Source organism: Wyeomyia smithii, chromosome 2, assembly GCF_029784165.1.
Source record: "Wyeomyia smithii strain HCP4-BCI-WySm-NY-G18 chromosome 2, ASM2978416v1, whole genome shotgun sequence".
Classification (NCBI taxonomy): Eukaryota; Metazoa; Arthropoda; class Insecta; order Diptera; family Culicidae; genus Wyeomyia; species Wyeomyia smithii.
In genome coordinates, this window is record NC_073695.1 from 40455365 (window position 1) to 40476562 (window position 21198).

Below are 21198 nucleotides of genomic sequence, written 5' to 3' on the forward strand. Positions count from 1 at the left end.
ATTAACGTTAGAGCATATGCGTAAAAGATTTTTTTTTCATCAAATGTGGCCCTTTATCAGCCTCTAAAGTATTCTCAAAAAGGAACCTATATAATGGGGCTTATTACTGGAGTCACTTCACGGTGAGATGACAACCATAATAGGCACTGTGAAAGTGATGCCCATTTGATTTGCACGCGTCTTTTTTCACCGTAAAATTTTTTCACTTCGTTCTCACCGTGAGGTGACACCCGTAATAAGCCCCAATATATTTATCCAGACTAATTTTGAAAAGTCTCGCGGGTATTTAGTATTGTTAAATTCATGATTATGATCAAAATTTAGTAAAATTTTGGAACGATCTTACCAATCCCAGCTTCCTATCTCCTAATCCAGAGAATATCAACGAGTATTACTTCAGGTACATCAAAGTGTTTAGTGAACACTCGTTTGCTCTAAAACACACGACACTTTTCTTCAAGCCATAAGAATCTGGATCGCGGCTTTACGTTATATGCAAACTTAGGAAAATCTATCTGGTTCCGAAAAAAAATTATAACAAATATTCCCACACCAGAAAACAAACGAATATTTGTTGACGCACAACTTTTTATCATGTCCGCTCGCAACCGCTGCTTGCTTCGATCTTGTCGTTGATAACCCAAAAGTTACTTGGGAATTGCTTTTTACTTAAACTAAATCAATATTTCGTCTAAAACATAAAAAGGAAGTAAAACTCTAACCCTTTATACGGCAGTAGCAACTATATTGCCACCAACAACTTTTGCTTTTTTCTGCTTGACAATTACGAGCTATGATCAGTGATCAGAAAAAAGAATAAATTATAATGACTATAATAAAATTTAATGACATTTTTTTAGCCTCGTCCCGTTAAAGGGGTAAAACGTTAAAACTGCTTGTAGAATGATTTACAGGCCAAAATATACACAAAATATGTGAAGAAATCGCTAGACTCTACAGTAAATCATTAATATGTAGCTCAAATAGCAAAAACTTGTGTACCGCTTAATGTTTCATTTTCTCTTAAACATACTGTTACGTCAAGAGTAATTCTCCAAACTACGGGAAAAAAGTCAGCAAAATCATAATCGAAGTCGAGCGAGGCTCGAACGGAACACCTTTTTTTTCTGTCGGTTTTACTGACAATCTTTCAAATTAACCAAACTATTTAGTACCTTCAGCACTTCCAGGTTAGCAAATCTAATCATACAGGAAATTCTTTCTCCACTAATAATTCAATTCAGTAATTTTGTCACCTTACTCGTTTATCTCAAAAACTATATACAGATTTTTGCTTCCTTTCAGCTGTAAACTCGACTTTTATCGCTTGTTGTATTTTAGTTTGTTCTTTTCCACTCTTGCTAAACAATAGGCATTCACAATACTTCTGAACTATGTGTTCTATCAAATAACCTCCGGTTTGCAGAGGTTGCTTAAAAAGGAAGAGATTCTATGGAGAAAAAACGAGCTCTACAAGTAGTGAAATAGTTTAACCCTCTTCGTTTCGTCATTTTGTAAAACCGATTGGTTGGATGTTCTTTGTTTTTTTTTTCTTCTTGCTATCTGGCAAACTGGTAAACTAAACTTACGAACTAAACTACATTAAACATATGGTCGTAAAAGTAACTAAAAGTACGATAATGGACGGGTAGAGTCAATAAAAAATCTATCTTTTCTTTTCATGAAAAAAGAACAATCCAACTAAATTCCGTTCGTTAGTTAAAGCGAGCGCAGCTGGCAACTTTTGGTTCGAATGATTCTCCGCTACAAAATGGCTGACAAAATACTGTCTTCTAAATGCTTTCAGCTCTAAAAACTGTCACCTCGGTCGTTCGCGCCAGGCTTCGAAACGGTCAGCATTTTCATTTGATCTCGCTTCCTCATCGTGCATCACAGTCGGCTTTCGCTCGTAAATGTAAAACAACCGTCGCCTCTCAAACAAAGAAAAGGATGGTCATTCGACACTCGCGCATCAAAGAAATTCACACTGCCATTCGTTTGGCGATGTTATTTCGGCCTATTTCTGTCTACTTCGTTCTATTTATGTTGATAAATATTATTACAAGCAAAATGATATAAATAATTTCCGAAATATCCGCACTCAACGTGCGTAAAAAATGTCAAAATACGTTTGAGGAAAAAAACGTCGTGGTGGCGGTGCTCGTTTGACATGTTCGTTCAAGATTGTATTAAGACAGTGAGCCTTGCTAGCGTCAGAGGAAGAAGAAGACGATTATCGCAGTAAAAAGTGGTTCGACCGTGACAATTTCGAAGCCTGGTTCGCGCCTTCAGTGATGTGAAAGACTGTTCTGTTTGCCTGCAGGCACCTCTTAATGTTATTACAAGGGGGATGGATCAAACCAAACGGAAGATAAAACAAAATCAACTAAAGCCTGTTACTCGGGTTCCAAAACAGAAAATGAACGCGCTTTGAACACATTATTTACAGCTGCTGTTGAGAATCTTGTCCGCACTCTGGTCATCGTCTCTGTCGTCGTCGGCGTTCCCGCGGTAGCGCTTTGTCGGGGAGACATCCTCTCCAGGCTGGAAGCCACCGACCGTCTTATACATTAAATAAACCATTCTTTTCGCTTGGTCACCTGGTGACCGGTTGCCGACTGCACGACGGCCTCGTCCGGATCGAGAGCGGCTTCCGCTCCCTTGTCTTCTTGGGTCAAATATTCACCCTTGTGGCGGTTCATGTAGCGACCGATCAGGATGGCCATTATAATCAGCAAAAGTAATAGGACTGCCAGCACACCTGTAAGATACGCGAGTGAATGAAATTCACCGAGATGAGTTAATTTTTTGAAGGAACTTACTTGCCAGAATAGCAGCGTCTGGACCGTAGGCGTCCCGCAGACGGTCCTCGTCTACCCTAGGTGGAGGTCTGGTCTCGATTTCGATCGGCGGATGCGTTACCGGTTCAACACCGCAGAAATCTTCCGTTAGTGGAGCTGGAAACGAGCAATTAATACCATATTGTAATTTATTAAACAATCAAGAGCACTTACTTCCTAGTGATTTCACATTTGGCGGCGGATTTTCCTGGAACAGGAACTTCAACGGGTAGATGTCATCAAACTCAACCCTCGAAATACACCCGACAAAACCGTCCTTCATTGATTCGTTTTTACCGATGTACATGAACTCGATGTTGTTGAACTGTGCGTCCGCTGAATCTTTTATGTCAAAGTGATACTCCTGTGGTTCGTAGTTATCGATTTCCAGCACAGCCGTGCCCCCACCGTTCTTTCTCGAAAACCTTACATCGTGGTACTGTCCCAAGCCAAAGTTCTTTGTCGGATAAATCAACTCCTGTCTTTCGAAACCAAAATCGAACACCACTCGCAAATGACCAGAGTTGGAAACCATGATCGTGAGATATTCCTTTGACTGGTTCGAGTAGAAACCTAGCAGGAAGCCCTTCGGTATGGTAGTCGTGAAACCTACTCGGATGTTTTCGTGTAACGTCGAACGGAAAGCTCCCTGGAAGTCGTACTTAATCATAGAACTGGCCTTCATGTTGACACCAATCTCTGGGAATGGAAAAATAATTTATTCAGAAACTAAGTAAAACCTACTCAGAACTTTATCACTTACCGTCAGCACAAATGGGTCCCTTAAACGCACTCCAACGACAATCGCACATGAAGTTGTCGTACCGCTCCGTACAGGTTCCGTTGTTCAGACAGGGACTGGACTCACATCGACCGACGCATCCGGTTGTGACACCATACAGCTTGCGTTCTGCGTAAGACTTCAGATCAATGTGAATACCGTTCAACAGGAAAGCTCGAATACATCCGACAAATCCATCTCGATAATCAATATTTGCACCTACTACCAGCTCTGAATTCAGATACAGAGCCCGTACTGGTCCCGGTGGTTCCCTGACTTCCGCTCTTATCGATCCATCCACCACCAGACGAGCTTCCTTGCGATTCCGTTCAACACTAACCGAATGCCATCGATTATCGCTCAATCGGTAGCTCGTTTCGACATAAACTTTCTGCGTTCCCGTCCCTGCCTGGTATTCAAATAGAAGCTTGGTTCCTCCGACGATATTCAACCGGATGAAATCGGTTGGTCCCCGAGCGTGCAAAATCACCGCATCTTCGATCGTAGTTTTAAATTCGAAATAGATATCACCCGAATGGCCCATATCGAATGGCGGCAGGTTAATGGTGGCATCCTTTATCCGGAACGTCACCACGTTATTAAACAAATTATCACCTTCGCACTTCAGCGGTCCAAGCGTATACCGTCCAAGCTTCTCGTCCAAGGGCGTTCCCGTATCCCCAAACCTCAAAGCCTTCACGGGAAGATACATCATTTCCCTAATATCACCACCATCTTCCTGCCACTCCAAGCTATTCGAATCACAATTACACCACTTGGTAGGCTCCACGCAGTTACCCATAATACCGCATTCGCACTTTCTCGATCCTGGCAACGATCCGGCCCAGTAATCCATCGGTTGATTGTGACGAGAAACCCACCACGAATATGGCCTGAAATTCTCCACATCGGACGGTGAATTGAACAGTCGAGAAGAACGGCAAGCGTAGTTTAGCCTTTGCCAGCAGGACTGCGATCTATTCAGCAAGGCCTCAATTTGGGGCAAATCTGCCTCGTAAATGATATTCTGTTCGAAAGAACCGGGTTCCGCAAATCCATCCACTCTGGTCGTGTGTTCTGAGCTGTGACTCAAAACCGTAATAACCCTGCCATCGCTGTAGAACTCACACGTCACCGGGAACGGTGCCAGCGGTCCACTACCGTCCACGTCGATGTTAATCGTTGTTCTCGACTGTACAACATTCACGTTTTTGTACGCCTGACAAGATAGTGGATTCAGCGAAGTATGGCACACCGCTCCCGCATATCCCGTTCCCGCACAATCACACGAGAATTCCATCGAGTTTTGCCGGCACACTCCATTGTGCTTGCACGGATTCGGATTGCATCGATCGGTCATGTGGCAAGCATCAAACAGCATCTCCCCTTTACAGCAGTACTCTTCCTCTTTCCAGTCCGCTGGTGGCCGAATGTTTCCATCGATAATAATGGTACGCATGCAACCCACGAAGCCATCCTTCGTTTTTCCTCCGCCAATGTAGTACAGTTCTCCGGTTCGAATATCCAGTAGCCTGCGGGGTAGAAAATAAAACATTTTAGTCAAATCCCTAGTAGAATTCATAACGTGAAGCATTGAAGAACTCGAATTTGGTTAGCGTACACACCACTCGCGATTATTTTAAAGCGAAAAAATCGAATTTTATTAGCCTACACGCACACTCCACTGGGGTAATAATTTTAGAATAACAAGGGGGGCTTTGGAAAGTTACCTGCCAACGTTTCCCGAGTCTGCGACCGTGCCGGTCCTGCAGTTGACGAAAGTTTATTTCAGAATTTACTCAATCGAAAAGATTCTAACAGTGTGATAAAACTTAACATCAACTACCGAACTTAAACTGCCTAATAAATCGCTCACGTTTTGTTAGAAAAGTGCTACACTTACTTGATCGTTTCCATCGGCCGCTCGTCGATACTCAACACCAGTTTGTTAGTCTTAATGGCCAGCATCAGCGTATGCCAGTTTCCATCGTTGAACTGCTCATCGTAGTCATCTAAAATTGTCGGCAAAACGCTTTCGTCGTTCACAGTCTTCAGTGCAACCTTAACCTTTCCGTCCTGCAGGAGCACCTGAACCGAGCCTTGCAGAAAGTCGTGATGCAGCATCATTCCCTTCTCCTCGTACGTTCGGAAGGAAAAACTCACGTTCAGCTGTCTCACACTGTAGTAACCCTTCAGACGGGCGTGCGAACCCCGCGTCAGGAAGGTAACCGGACTGATCGGTGGCTCCGGGCAGTTGTAGGTGACGTGCACTTTGGTGTATCTCAAGTGATCATCTTCGTAGTAAGCTTCCTTCATTTCGCGGAAAAAGTTGGTCGCATTGACGTACAGGTTCTCCATACATCCGGTGTAATTTTGCTGCACAATTAGACCCTCTTGCATATTAGGTACACCACCGATGTAGAGCTAAAATTGAAATGTGTTAAAGCTAATTTTAATAGGAAAAATTAAACCGTTTACTAACCGCTCGATTCAGATTCAGCTTGTCGAACTCTCCCTTGATCTTCTTCTCGACTATCACGCGATCCACGCTGAACATGATGTCGCGGCGATTCCTCGAAATCACCACATCGTGCCAGATGTTATCGTCTAGCAGGCTGCCCACCGACAGTGACGTCATAATGCGAGACCCCAGATCCAGGTTCAAAACCATGCGGTTGTTTTTAATCTGCAGCGCAAAATAATCACCCTGAGTTCCCCGCGAGTACAGCAGAATACCATTGGCCTGGGCAGTTTTGAAGCGGAACCGAATGGTCTCGCGGGTAGCTGCAATCGGGTCCCGCAGCAAGTCGTATCGTATCAAGCCGGTTCCGTTGAGGTAAACGTTTTCAGATTCTGCGAAGAAGTGGGTAACGAAAATTACTATTCTGAGTCGAGAAACATTTCGCTTAACTTACCATAATGACATCCATACAATTCGACACGCAGTGAAATACGGTTCTGCCATCGTGTCGGATTGATACGAATCCACTGCGCGATGATTGGCACTTCGAACGAATTGTGACGAACGGAGTCGCCATCCTTGTTGCCTTTGAACAGCTTCAAAACAGAAGAAAGTTATGTTATTTTTATATCCACATTTTTTGGGGCGAGGCTTTCGATGGGGACGGACAATGCAACACAATGAATCTACCCGGGCATTTGCTGGTTTTGCGCGTTGTTGGAACTTGCTTTGGGTTGAAAACTTGACGTTAGTTATGATGAACATTCAATTAATAATGCTGGGGTTAGTGGGTTAATAACGATGTTAATCGTTCCTTATCGGAATCTGATCTCTACTTCAAAATATTGTCTAATCTAATTCTAGAGTCTAGTCTATTACCTAGCACCAGAAATTTAATAAAATTCAACAACGAATTACCTCCGTTAGCACGAATATGTAAAAAAATAACCTAACCATGTTTTATCTTTGTTATCTATCGGACGTTCAAACTTTTGACGTTTTTGGCATTTTGACATTTTCGACAATTTTGACACTTTCTACATAAGGGTGGCGAAAAAGTTTTTAAAATTGAGAATTGGATCTCGATAAAAAATTTTCTCCTGATTTTTTCCTGATGTTCCACGATTTGATCCCTGACATTCCTTGGTTTTCCTTGATTTTCGTCAGCCTGCACAGCTTTGATATTTTAATATATATTTGACATTTTTGATATTTCATGTCCAAAATTATTATTTTTCATTCGAAATAATTGCTGCTTTTCGAAACTTAAAAAGCATTGTTTAAATTGAAAACATAAACTGTTTACTATTCACAAAACTAACATTTCTAAAACATGATTATTGGAAACAAAACAACTGAATTTAAACATTAGTCACATCAGTCAATGCCTAGAACAACACATACAACAAAAAATAATCGTCTCCCCCCAGATTACAACCAATTATGAACTTCTTCCTTCGGGAGACTCCAAACGACAATTACACAGAACAACACAGATCGCACTAATTGGTTGCCGGCTGGCTGCTGCACAGCTAATTTACCTGTTCCTCGCCGCTGCTCTCGGTGAACGACCGCCACATCTCGCCGTCATCCGAGTACTGCACGATATACTCGGTGACGCACTCGTTGGTCGTGGCCCGGCCGGCGGTCGCGATCTTACGAACCATCTTCCGTCCGCCCAGATCCATGGTGAGAAAGTGGAAGTAGGTATTCTCAACCGGTGTCCAGGCCGAACGATCTAAACACATGCACCGCGTGTTCCATGTATTACCATATAACATGGGGGTCATTATGGTCGTGATGGTTAGTGTGGTAATTTGGCATTTTCACATTGGTGGTGAATTTGATGGAGAGAAAGGGTTAGAGGTGGTGAGTTCAAATGTCATCGCATGATCGATTTGTGTATCGATGTTGGTTTTGTGGGTGTTTTCCCGGTTGCAATGCGAATTCCAGTGGAGAAAATAGAAATCGTGTTATATTAGTATCACACCGATTGTTTAAAAAAAAAAAACTCTATAATAAAACAACCAAACTATAGCTAGGGATTAAACTAAGGGATTAAAGTAAGCGAAAACCATTCGTTTTAAACCGTCACCATTTGAGCTATACTGTGAGATGGCAAGAAAGTAGAGGATTAGAAACTTTGTTATGCAAATCTGAGACGAGGAAAGATGAATTACCGAAACCCATAGGTGACTTTTTATAACGTCTTTGAAAGTAGATCTAGAAGAAGCTGGAAGCATGAATGAATGCAACACAACTGTCCGCGCTATTTACACAAATCTCCCGGAAGTTTCATTTTGTCAAGCAGCCCCCAACGAAAGACGTCTATTGTTGTTGGGAATGCTCTTTACCTTGGTATTACCGCCGGGTTCTTTGTAGTCAATATAATCCAACCCGTTGAAACCGTAGCTGATACTAAATTCGGTTACGTACTCGTTGCTGTGTGGACGGCCCTGCAGCGCAATACGAGTTACGTTGCGTACCGCTCCGAGATCAATCAGAAGCTGCTGCTCAAAATCGGACTGGTGGGCTGTCCAGGCATTGCCACCTTTATTACGGTCAGGGTTGAGAATTTGCGAAAAGAAACAATAGGTTAAAACTTTACTGGATATTCTCCGACATCTCTGGCACAGTAGACCGGATGAGCACTCGACACGGTATTATTCGAAGAACAGAACAAAGGGAACCGTTTTCACACCTGCAGCGAAGGAATACGCAAGCCGGAGGGAACGAGCGCCCCAGGATATATATTTAAAACAATTGAGTCTCATAACCTACTTTTCCACGGGGAACGGGGAGAGTAAAAATTCTAGATTTCACGGAAGAAAAAACACCTACAGAGAACGTCTGTCAAGAAAAAGAATTGTTTTTCTATCATATGAAAAGTGAGGATGAATGGAGGAAGGATGCCAATTAACCGCACTCTCATACGTATCGAATTCAACAAGTAATTCATTCATGAAGAAAGGGTCTCATCCCTTCCTTGGCATCGATTTCAATGATATTTTTACCGTTTCCGTTAACGCTTTCATCGATTCTTAACGCCAATAAAAAAAAATCACAAGAAGGTTGTATGCAAAGCCACGACAGCAAGGTTGAAGTAGAATACTTTTACAAGAAAGATAACCTGGCTGCTTGCGTATCAGTCATTTTTTCTAGTAAATAAACGTTGACCGTTCATTGGCAGTATTGTAATTTCTTTTTGTCTGATATTTTGAATGAAGTTCATTGAATATTTTTAAATTTTGTGCAAATGAGAAGTTGAAGTGCTGCCGAATTGTAATATGCACATTTAATACGACATCATTAAACGGGAACGGAACAAAGGTTACGGTTATGCAGAACGCGAATGCCGGCGCGATGCGATTCGCCTTACCGTGGTGAAATGTACAGCTCTTTTTAAGGCGAAGTAGAGCTATACATTTCAACAGATTTCGTCTTGCCGAATCGCATCGCGCCGTTATTTGCGTTCTGCATGACCGTAGCCAAACACTAAGCGACGCAAACACGTAATAATATTCAGAGTATGCATGTAGATGAAGATAATTAACTTTGGATTATAGCGCAAAACGAGAAAATATTAACTCTTCAAATAATCATTTGTGTTCTTCAAATTTCAGTTGTTCAATTTAATATCCGATGAAATGTTTGTTTATTATCTGATGAAGCTCTTACATAGGCCAAATGATGCATTCCCAATTTACTAGGTCCATAACTCTGCCGACCGTGCTTGGGAAAGCGCGGTATAACGACCAATCAGAGGTCGAATTTTGTTTTGACAAGGCTTAAGAGTTTTCAATAGTACAATAGATCGAATGATAAAATTGCAATTTCATGCATTTGGTAGGAATCTTAGAAGATTTTCTAATCGATTGCTGCAAAAACGAAGGAAATCCATCGAAAACTAACCGATTTATTAGCATTTGAAAATTTTCTCACTTTTTTCAGTTTTAGATTTTCATTTTACATCCCTATGTAGCCGAACTTCCTGAGAGAAGTATTCTAATTCAAAATTAAATCTTCATTTATTCATTTGTTGTCCTTATAAGGACAATTGTTCAATTTATCATAGGATGTAGTGTTTATCTTACATCTCTGTGTTACCTTGAAAGTGAGGACTAAGGCGCACGGTCAACACAATGAGAAAGGTGTTTTCACATTGAAAACTAGACACGGCTTTACTGGAGGAAGTGTTGGCAAATGCATCTACCGCTAATACCACCGCTATCATACGGAAGCGCGTCGTTTCATGTGGGGAACATCAACAACGAAAAATGACGCGCGTCTCAGCATAACCCGAACTGTTTCGCCGTGCTGCTCCCATTTACCTTTACATCGGCCTCAGGGAACTACCGGCTGCATCTGCATCTACCGCTGAGGCTGTCACTATACTGCTATTAGTACCAAAATTAACTATTAACTCTTCAAATAAGTGTTTTATTTGTTCTCAAAAGAACAATTGTTCAATTCAAAATCGGATTTACGCAATCGCATCTATGTAATATTACCGACAATAATATTCTTCTGAACAAAATGATACAACTTTCCCATTAGGCCTCTGCCATAATAGACGCGAAAAGCGACGCGAACCGATTCGCTCGGCTGTAGGTTAATGTACAGCCATCAGTAGAGCTGTACATTAACCTACGGCCGTGCGAATCGGTTCGCGCCGCTTTTCGCGTCTACTATGGCAGAGGCCTTAGAGAAAGTTGCTGGCTGATGTATTCACTTCATGCAAGCCTGCTGCTTCCGCTACCACACTGAAACAGCATTTTAATGGAGTGTCGTTGCATCAGCTGACCCTGCTACTATCGATGCTGATATACCCGCTGCAACAGCTACGCTATGCATAGCCATGCCACAGTTGTGGCCGCTATACGCTGGCCCAACTGCTGAGCACCTGCAACGCTATCCGTAGCCATGCCACAGTTGTGGCCGCCATTGGTATCCGCTGTACCTGCATCTGCTGGCCCTGCTGCTATCGATGGTGAGATCCGCTGAAACTGCTACGCTTATTCACAGCCATGCCACAGTTGTGGCCGCTATCCGCTATCGATGGTACCCACTGCTCGCTCCCGCTGCTGCTAAGGGAGGACTGCTGTCGTCGCTGTTCAGAACTACTATGAGCGGCTTCGACTAAAACAGGCTCTTATACAGGGATGAAAATAGGAATGAATTATTTTACGTACGTGGTGGAATGATATAACTTGAAAAATATGTGTGACTTCATTCTGGTTCAGAGCGATCATTTGATAAGCTCCACCTCTTTTTTCAGTTTCTAAAGTTTTTCCTCAGTTTCGTAGCACGGATGCACAAAAATGATTTCTTGTGAACATTCTTTCGAGCCGGACCGATAGCACTCTCATTGAAGCAATAAAATAACATGTTTTGTGTCGTGTTGTGCAGCTTGGTTGAAGAAAATGTTCCCGTCCCCATGTCGCATGTAAGCAGATTATTGCGTTCAGTAGACAGTAGATAGTGTATCCAGCGAATAAACACCGATGGTGCTCTCACACACGCAACGGTTTTAACCCGTATCTTATTGCGGTTTGTAACATCAAGCGATTTCGTTTGCTCGGATTTTTTTTTATTAATTTTTTTTTTTTTTTAATTTTTTTTTCATTATTTTTTTTTTTTGGATGATGAACCTTGCCTGGGGTCGGATCGTGAGTGTTGTGCTCCTGCGTTTTAGTGTTTTTTTACAGTTTCTAGCGCACAAAAAGTTTGACTCGCGAGTGTGAAATGCAGAGTATGTTTACGGGGTTGTGAATATACCAAAAACCCGAACGAAATCGCGTTTATATTGCTTTTTGTAGTGATTTATAAAATGTCCTCTAGTGTAATTGTTATTGCGATGTGCGATGTTCTTTTTCGGATCGCTACCGGCAAAAATACCACACACACACATGTGTGGCTTATAATATCGGTTATGCAAAACCAGTGTACGAAGAAGGAATTAGAGAGCAAAATAGCGAGCGCGTGAGTTGTTGGTGGTTGTAGAAAGCTGAAATGTGTGTATAGGATAGCTGAAAATGCCACACTACTTCAACATAACCTGCCGAGTCCAATGAAGAAAGGCGTGAATGTCTGATACGAGGCGATAACTGTATGATGCCTGTACTGAAATTGTCACAGCAGAGCAGACTAAAATCGACGTTAAATAGTGGCTAGCAAGGAGGAAGAAGTGGATAGGATAAGTACTATGGATCTTGAACTTTTTGCATTTTTATAATGGTTAGGGGAAAACGGAGCAAGGTGACTTACAGACGGAGAGCGGTTCGGTGAAATCATGCTGACCAAATCATACACTTCACAATCACATCAAAAATCGCTTTTATAAGCCTTACTAAACATAACGGAGATGTTCTTTTGGTACCTCATCTTGCTCCGTATTCCCCTGTGTGGAAAGGTTCTGAATGCGAGCTTTGCTCAAGAGAAATCAGAATATGTATCTGTGTGGTTGTAAGAATTACGTGAGAGATACACAGACGAACTGGCCTTGTGATTTAATTAGTGAGCCTGTGTGTTGAAAGGTCGGCGGGGCGCACGCCGATGGGGCGGCTGCCACACCAAAAATTTTACAGCTCGCCTGTTTTGATGTTGACGGTTGCCTTGACGGTGGGTGCCTTGTCGGTTCTCTGACATACAGGTTCACTATGATCTAATGAATGCGTGAGGGTGTTGTGTGAAATGATTGATGTTGGTGTGCGTTGCGTTGCAGATTTTGCTTCGGTAGCGTGGTAGATGAGAGATTTTTTTTGAGCAGCAGTTGCAAACAACATCCGCTTGCTAGATGTGTGGATTTGTCCGCAGATCGCAGGTTATATATTTATATACATTCAAATGCAGATATTTGCAGTTTTTCTTTTGGATCTTAAGCAGATTCTTTCTAATTTTGAATCATTGAAGATCTTTCTAAAGCATATCTGGCACATTTGGCAGAAATGTGGCATGAAACATTAAAAAATCATACCTGCTACCTTTCTTAAACTTTACCTCTCAAATATAAGAATGCCATGGAATAATCTGCACTTCTCATATCTTTATGATATTTTCATCATTCAGCAAACTCAAAACAAAGCATAGATTGTGGGTATTTCGTCAAGTTTTATGATTTTTCTAGCTTTTGAAAAGTACTGTTACATATATTAAATTTTTAAGTGATTATCTGATGCTTCGTAAGTCTGCGTGTTACGAGCCTATTCCGGTGGTATTCCGATAATGACAATTTTGGCATTTAAAAAAAAACATGCAATTTTTGTGTTTTTAAATTTTGAGGGCTTTGAATGCATGTAAATTTGCCAGTTTTTGAACTCATTAGAATACTTAGCTCATTCCAAATTATATTACAAGAGAAAAACGCGTTGTAAATCTTATATCCTCTAAAATTGCGGTCGGCTTACAGTTTCCGAATAAAGTTTAACGTCTTACGAAATAAAGTTACTCATTGATTCGTGAATGGAAAAATTAAGGTGTTCATGAGCAGAAACGCGTAGAGTCGTACGATACGTAAGGTAACCGAAATTACTTAACCTCCACGATTCGCTTGTATCCCGTCACTGCAAATATGATGAGGTTTCAAACATGTTGGCACCTGGCGCGCTTTCGTGAGTTCATATATCGAAGATCGCACCACTAACCTCGGAAAAGTGCGTGCACGTCGTGTTCAAAATTGGAAGAGTCGGTCAGTTCCTCTATTAGTACAAAGCTCGTTATTCCCGTCGTACTCATAAAATCCTGAATCAATGAAACAAAACGTCTTAGATAGAAGATAGGTTCGCGAAAAATATCTTAGTGGACGAGGGCCCATAAATACCGCCAAGAGTTTTATCGTATGTAGAGAAGAAACGCGGCAAACAACTAACACAAAATTCCTATACCCGTGGTGCTTGTGGAGTGTGCAGGAGTATATCCGGCCTCTAGTAACAACAAGTATCGAACTAACACCCCTTTCCTTCCTTCCTTTGATCTACGTTCTGGACCGGCAGGCGTCGGTACTGATCAGCATGCAGGGGTTATTGGAGATGCACATCAAAAAGCTAAATCCCAAGCAGGAATCACTAAATTCGATTTACAGCTCCAATCGATCCTGATCAGTAACGAAGTGGCAACCGGTGGTGATCAATCAAGCTCAAGCTCAAGCTCAAGCGATTTCGTTTGCTCGCTGTTGCGTGTTGCATCATGTTGCAACTTGGCAGCTGGGAGACGACGAAATTCTGTTTACGCTGATTGATTGAATCGTCTTCATATTAGCTCTGCATAGTCGAACTAACTGCTTTTGTGAATGCGTTCTAACAGGGCAGTTTATTATTCAATGTCGGTTATGCTGATCGCAGCCTTTGCGCTGCCCCTACAGTGGGGGGTTTACTAAATAAAGTGAAAATTAGACAACTATAACAGAATTTGATTGCATCCCGCACAGAATGTCTGCTTGTGTTGATGCCAGAAAATTATTAACCTTCAATTATTTTTTTATTTGCCTTGAAAAAAGCATGTTGCGGTTCAAAATCGGTTGCTAATTACAACCTTTGAGCTGCCCTAACATTGGGGGACTGTGGAAGCTATTTCACATTCAGTAAATTAGACGGGTGCGACAAATTTAAATTGTTAGGATGCAACACAGAATGCTTGCTTGCGTTGACAAAAATTATTAACTTTCAATGACTTGTTTATTTGCCTTCAAAAAGGCATTTTGATTTCCAAAATTGGATTTCCTGATGGCAATCTTCATGCTGCCCCAACACGGGGGAATAATGGCTGTCTGGCGACACACGCTGAGAAAAACCGCGCTGCTCCTGAGACGTGGTGACCAACCACAGGGCTAGTGCTGCTGCTAAGGAAGGACGACTTGTCGCTGTCTAGAACTATTATGAGCGGCTCCGGCTGAAACAGGCTCTTATATAGGGATGAAAATAGGAATGAATTATTTTTCGTAGGTGGTGGAATGACATAACTTGAGAAATATGTGTGACTTCATTCCGGCTCAGAGCGATCATTTGATAAGCTCCACCTCTTTTTTCAGTTTCTAAAGTTTTTCCTCAGTTTCGTAGCACGGATGCACAAAAATGATTTCTTGTCGAGCCGGACCGATAGCACTCTTATTGAAGCAACAAAATAACATGTTGAATCGTCTTCATATTAGCTCTGCATAGTCGAACTAACTGCTTTTGTGAATGCGTACTAACAGGGCAGTTTATTATTCAATGTCGGTTATGCTGATCGCAGCGTTTGCGCTGCCCCTACAGTGGGGAGTTTACTAAATAAAGTAAAAATTAGACAACTACAACAGAATTTGATTGCATCCCGCGCAGAATGTCTGCTTGTGTTGATGCCAGAAAATTATTAACCTTCAATTATTTTTTTATTTGCCTTCAAAAAGCATTTTGCTGTTCAAAATCGGTTGCTAATTACAACCTTTGAGCTGCCCTAACATTGGGGGAATTAAGATACACGGACAACATGCACTGTGGAAGCTATTTCACATTCAGTAAATTAGACGGGTGCGACAAATTTAAATTGCTAGGATGCAACACAGAATACTTGCTTGCGTTGACAAAAATTATTAACTTTCAATTACTTGTTTATTTGCCTTCAAAAAGGCTTTTGATTTCCAGAATTGGATTTCCTGATGGCAATCTTCATGCTGCCCCAACACGGGGGGAATAATCTGTCTGGCGACACACGCTGAGAAAAACCGCGCTGCTCCTGAGACGTGGTGACCAACCACAGAGCTAGTGCTGCTGCTGAGAAGGACGACTGCTGTTGTCGCTGTCTAGAACTATTATGAGCGGCTCTGGCTGAAACAGGCCAAATAGCATGTTTTCAATTGCAAGGTATATGATCCTGTCGACCGTGCTTGGGAAGCAAGCATATAACGACCAATCAGAGGTCGAATTTTTCGTTTTGACAAGGCTTGACTATTTTCAATAGTACAATAGTGTAAATAATAAAATTACAATTATCTTACTTTGGGAAGAATCTTAGAAGATTTTCCAATCTATTGCTGCAAGAACGAAGGAAATCCATCGAATACTAACCGATTTATTAGCATTTGAAATTTGACATATTTTTCATTTTTTTCGGTTTTAGATTTTCGTTTCACATCCCTATGTAGCCGAACTTCCTGAGAGAAGTATTCTACTTCAAAAACTAAAAGCATACCAAAACTAATTCTGCGGTTTGTGGGCTTCTATAGCATGTGCTATTTTTTGAGCCCCTAACCGAATTTAAGTTTTTTAAACATTTTAAACATTTTCCGCCCGGGTGTCGGTTCCGAGAATACTCGTATTGGATGGTATTTATAGCCATTTTAATCTGTTTCCCATAATCCGAAAGTTGCCATCGGGGATTTCAAAACGGCGTGTAGAGTTCATATTTGGTCTCTGAGTGCAATTCCGGAAAAAATCATATTGGATGATGTTTGGCATTTTCAGACAGTCAGACAGACCTCGGAATTCAAAATGGCGTTTTGAATTTGTTCACGGATGGATGATATTTGGCCGTTATAGGCTATTTTCTAGAAACCGCAAGTCGTCATCTTGGATTTCTGAGCTGGTTCACGAACGCATAGCATCATCTCGGTGCCAAAAATACTCATATTGGATGCTATTTGGCCATTTTGGACTGTTTTCCAGAAACAGGAATTCGCCATCTTTGATTTTGAAATGGTGCATAAGGATCGTTTGACGGACTCTAAATATTATCTCGATTCCGAGAATACTCGTATTTGATGGTATTTAGCCTTTTTTAACTGTTTTCCAAAAAAAAAAAGCAGAAGTCATCATCTTGGAATGATTACAGTATTTTTGTGTACAGTGAAATGATGCCATAGCCGCAAACGGTGCCAGTGGAGTACCAGTGCACCCTCTAATGCAGCGGACCTATATTTTCCCAGCTTCTCTTGGGATTCACATGGACAATAAAAACAACATAAACAAAAAGTGGTCGAACGAACACTTTTTGATGGAGACAGAGTTTAACTTTGACAGTGTTTCGCTACAAGAATACCCATCCGCCCTCTCCATGATCCTCGATTCCCCAAAAGAGACAAACGCAGATGCACCTTCTAGTCTGCCTGCTCCCCGTAAAAAGATAGCGAATACCTAAAAGAAGGCCACTCAAGAGATGAAACCAGAATGCTCGCCCTCCGATGCTCCGACCGGTCAGACCTACAAGGTTAAACTGCTGTTAAGCGGCATCGATCGGATGACTTTCCTTCACCAAACACCAGCGTCGATCGTCCAGCGAACAGAAAATCTCGGGTCCGCAATAGGGATGGTCCCTTGGTCTCGAGCCACTCGTTTTTAAAAAAGACGGTCAAGTCTTTTCTCACTTTTACTTACATTTTAGAGGTTTGGTATCTTCGCAAGAGTTGATTAGAATACTCATTACTTATTAAACTCATTAAAAATTCAATGCAATACTCATGCGGTTACTTAGATATTACATCAACATGAATGTATCCAAAACATCAATCGGTAATAGCCCCATGGGCTTATCGCTTCACCATTTTACCGATGCCTGTTAGGAGAACCTTAGGAGGACAGGAACAAGGATCAGGGTTGATATTTGTTGACACTCTTGAGTGAAAGTGAAAAAAAGCATCCATAAACGTTATTTTTTTACAATCCTTTCAGAGTTCTCCCTTCCCGCTTTTTGCATGGAAGTGAACTGTCAAAACACCTCATTATATTTCATGCGATGAAAGCAAGACAACCAAATCAGTTTATTAGTTAACGAAGATTGTCAAGGCATCGGTCAGTGTCAGTGAAAAAGTGTTTCGGTGAGGTTTATTTTGGTTGAGTGGACTGTTTGTTTTTCTTTTTCGCTTTGAAGTGAGGATCATTTGGTTGGATTTGTCGTCAAATTTTATTCCGTAACCGTGAACGATGCGCGCGATCTATTTCATCTGAGTATAACAGCACGTTCGTAGGACGAAAATCTAGTGTATCTGAAAGAGTGCTGCGATCATTGGAAGTGAAAATTGATAATGATTGGTTGTAATTTTCGATGAATTTTGCTGGGGAAAATGACTTTTATCAGCACTGACAAGGATACATGTTCAATATACAACATTGAATATTTTCGAATTTCTTTTTGCAGTTTGGCCTGTAATCCAGTGTAGACCCAAGAATAAATAGCGTGAGGAACCAAAGACCAACAAAAGTGCAATTGCTTTCCAGAACCGCAGTAAAGTTGTTGAAAACTGATACATTATCCAATTCAGGTAGCGAATCTGAATTGAAAGACTGTAAAATAGATCTATGATTAAACATGTTTTGAAGTAACATAAAAAAAAATATTAAGTATCAAACCGGAATACAATATTATTTATCAGTAAAACTAACTGCATATTAAAAAAAAAGACAATCAAAACTCTGAAAATGCGAAGTTTTCGAAGTGTCCCGATTATGAAAAATATGTGTACTTGTACTTCAAAGCAAATGACGTTCAGTAATACTTCACAAACATTCACAATTTTGAATAATTTGATTTTAAATATGTCATAACTTTACCTTAAAATCACTCTATCTTGGAGTTGCTTCAACAGAATTAACTTCTTTTTTAAACAAAATGTATTTCTTTTTTTCCTATCTAAAACTTTTCAGAACATTTTAAGTTGATTCATGAAATCGATAGCTCTACAACTTTGCCGAAGACAGAAATTGAATATTTTGTAAAATAAAAATGTTAATTTTTCTAAGTGGAAAATGGAAAAGTCAGATAGGCTATATTACGGATAGCTGGCGGAAAGTCAAGGTGATTTTCACACCGAAAGTAGGAAGAAAAGACAAAACACTACCTTAGACCTTCAGGTCCATAGGCCTAACATCTACACTCCTGAAGTTATTGTAGAAAATTGCAGATAGCTATAACCACAATGACTCGCCACTACATACAGATCAGCCAACCTGGTAAATCGACGGAAACTGCTCTTCATAGCCTAGTGACTTTTATCGAAAAGTCGCTGAAGCATCAAGAGACGGCGTTATGTGCTTTCCTTGATATTGAAGGCGCTTTTGACAACACATCCTATACTTCAATCAATAACACTACACTGAACTGGATTTAGAATATGCTCTCTAGCAGAGAAATCACAGCTTCATTGGGAGATGCTTCAATCAACGCCTCAGTGACAAAAGGCTGTCCACAAGGAGGAGTTCTCTTCCCCCTGCTTCGGTCGCTGGTGGTCGATGCACCATTGAGCAAGCTCGTCCAGCTTGGCTATGAGATTGTTGGCTATGGCGATGACGTAGTCCTCATAATTCGCGGAAAACGTGACGCAACAATGTCGAACTGCCTTCAGACGGCACTAGACATTACCCTGAGTTGGTGCACTCTAGCGGGACTGAACATGAATCCCGCTTAAACAGTTATTGTACCCTTCACTAAGCGGGAACACTGCTGGAGCTGAACTGGACGGCCCAAATTGACTATGCTACGCAGTCAAAAAACTACAACGGCAAAGAGATTAAAAAAAAAATGGCCACAATTTGGAGGCCATGCTCTGCCTACTGCCTTTACATCTTCATATAAAGAAAGAGGCAGTGTTTGGTGCTCTAAAGCTTCAACAAAACAAAACAATCTTCGAAGGCGATCAGGTTGGTCATCTTCGCATTCTAAGGGAGTTTAAATTCACACCCATAGTCACCGCTGTATCAGACTGCATGGCGGTTCAGAACAATCTCGACGTTCCATATATGTGGAGGAATGGTCCGGCACTACCATCAGGCATCATCTGGATTATACAGCTGGTTCGAAAATAGGATTCAACACTGGCTCCGGAGTTTACGGGCTCGGAGCTAAGGAAACTATTTCAATGGGTTTTTCAAGCAAAAGTGTACGCTATACTCATCTGCGCCAGGATATGCCTTAAAAGTAACTACAGGTATGAGAAAATCGGCATCTTCTCAGACAGCCAATGTGCGTCCAAATTGATTTGAGAGTCTAGTGCAGCATTACGGGAGTTATCCCGACAGAACCAAGTTCTATTGTACTGGGTACCTGGACACTGTGATATCGAGGGCAATTAATATGCTGACTACCTCGCAGGACCATTTCTGGGTATCTCCATATCCACCGTCAAGCGCAATCTTAAAACATGTGAAACATGGGAAGTGTGAAGCCCTTGAGATATTACTTCTTGGGACGTTATCTTTTACCTATACCTGATATAGAGTACTCCCAGCAAGATCTCACGAACATTGACACCATTGTAATCTGAGATAGTGTGCTTTTTTTTACAACATTTATTTGACACGGCACAATACATATCTGAGAGAGTGTGCGTAGAATTCATCTTTGTTTATTTATTTCTTGTACGAGATTCTTACAGCTAACAAAAAAAACTATCTCACTAGCACTAATGCATCACACCAATACAGAATCAAATGGAGAACTCTATGGTAAGGAATTCCAACCCCAAGAAGGTCGTTTTGACTATGCGATACATAATTGGGGCACAGCATTACTACCAACCAACCCTGCTCCATCAATGAGTACGGATACCTCGTAATCTGTGTACAGCAATCGGGGCCAGCCACAAAACATAATCATTAAGACGGTCGCAGTGGCTCTCTCTTAGTCCCAATATCCTTCAGGCATACGAAAAAAAAGTTCAGGTGTTTTTCTTCTGTATGTGCTTCAACCAAAACAGTCGAACTGGTAAATTTATCTGCGGGTTCCGAACTCTGAGAATTTCTTACACTTCTTGGTTGTACAAATCGCAGCTTAAACTCGCAATTCAACAACACAGGAAACCACGAATGTTTATTGATCTAACTTCCTTATTCCACCCATGTCTTTTTTCAACGTTTCTAATGAATATGATTCAAAGTTTTCCAGCCTTCGAATCGATAATTCAACTCTTAGTCTCACAATGCAGATATTCTATCTTTCTGCCATTCGAGTACAGATGTGTTTGGCGGCAAATCGTGCTTTTCAGCGCCCCTAAAAATCAAAATATTGGAACATTTTTTTCATTGAAATTTTTCTCAACTGGTTTAATATAAGACATACTCAATAAGCATATAATTGCTTCAATCGGTTTGCAATTTTTTTTCAAACGAGCAAGCAACTTTTTAAAAAATAAACAGTTTCTAATTTTTTTCTTC

General features: G+C 41.2%; 1 protein-coding gene across 4 annotated transcripts in view; it reads right to left on the reverse strand.

Annotated features, from left to right (window-relative positions):
- Nucleotides 1-1244: 1244 nt before the first annotated feature.
- LOC129720750 (neurexin-4) overlaps nucleotides 1245-21198 on the reverse strand; it is a 39068-nt gene continuing 19114 nt past the window's right edge. Inside the window, exons 3-11 of one of the 4 annotated variants that reach the window (XM_055672436.1) lie at nucleotides 7624-7820; nucleotides 6537-6678; nucleotides 6104-6474; nucleotides 5525-6045; nucleotides 5352-5387; nucleotides 3604-5153; nucleotides 3015-3539; nucleotides 2823-2957; nucleotides 1245-2761 (exon numbers count right to left, since the gene is read on the reverse strand). In XM_055672436.1, the coding sequence (XP_055528411.1) occupies nucleotides 2571-2761; nucleotides 2823-2957; nucleotides 3015-3539; nucleotides 3604-5153; nucleotides 5352-5387; nucleotides 5525-6045; nucleotides 6104-6474; nucleotides 6537-6678; nucleotides 7624-7820 (3668 nt within the window). In that variant the 3' untranslated portion in view covers nucleotides 1245-2570. Of the gene's footprint in view, nucleotides 2762-2822; nucleotides 2958-3014; nucleotides 3540-3603; nucleotides 5154-5351; nucleotides 5388-5524; nucleotides 6046-6103; nucleotides 6475-6536; nucleotides 6679-7623; nucleotides 7821-8436; nucleotides 8634-21198 lie in introns of all 4 variants that reach the window. The other 3 variants (XM_055672437.1, XM_055672438.1, XM_055672440.1) reach the window with 3 other exon arrangements.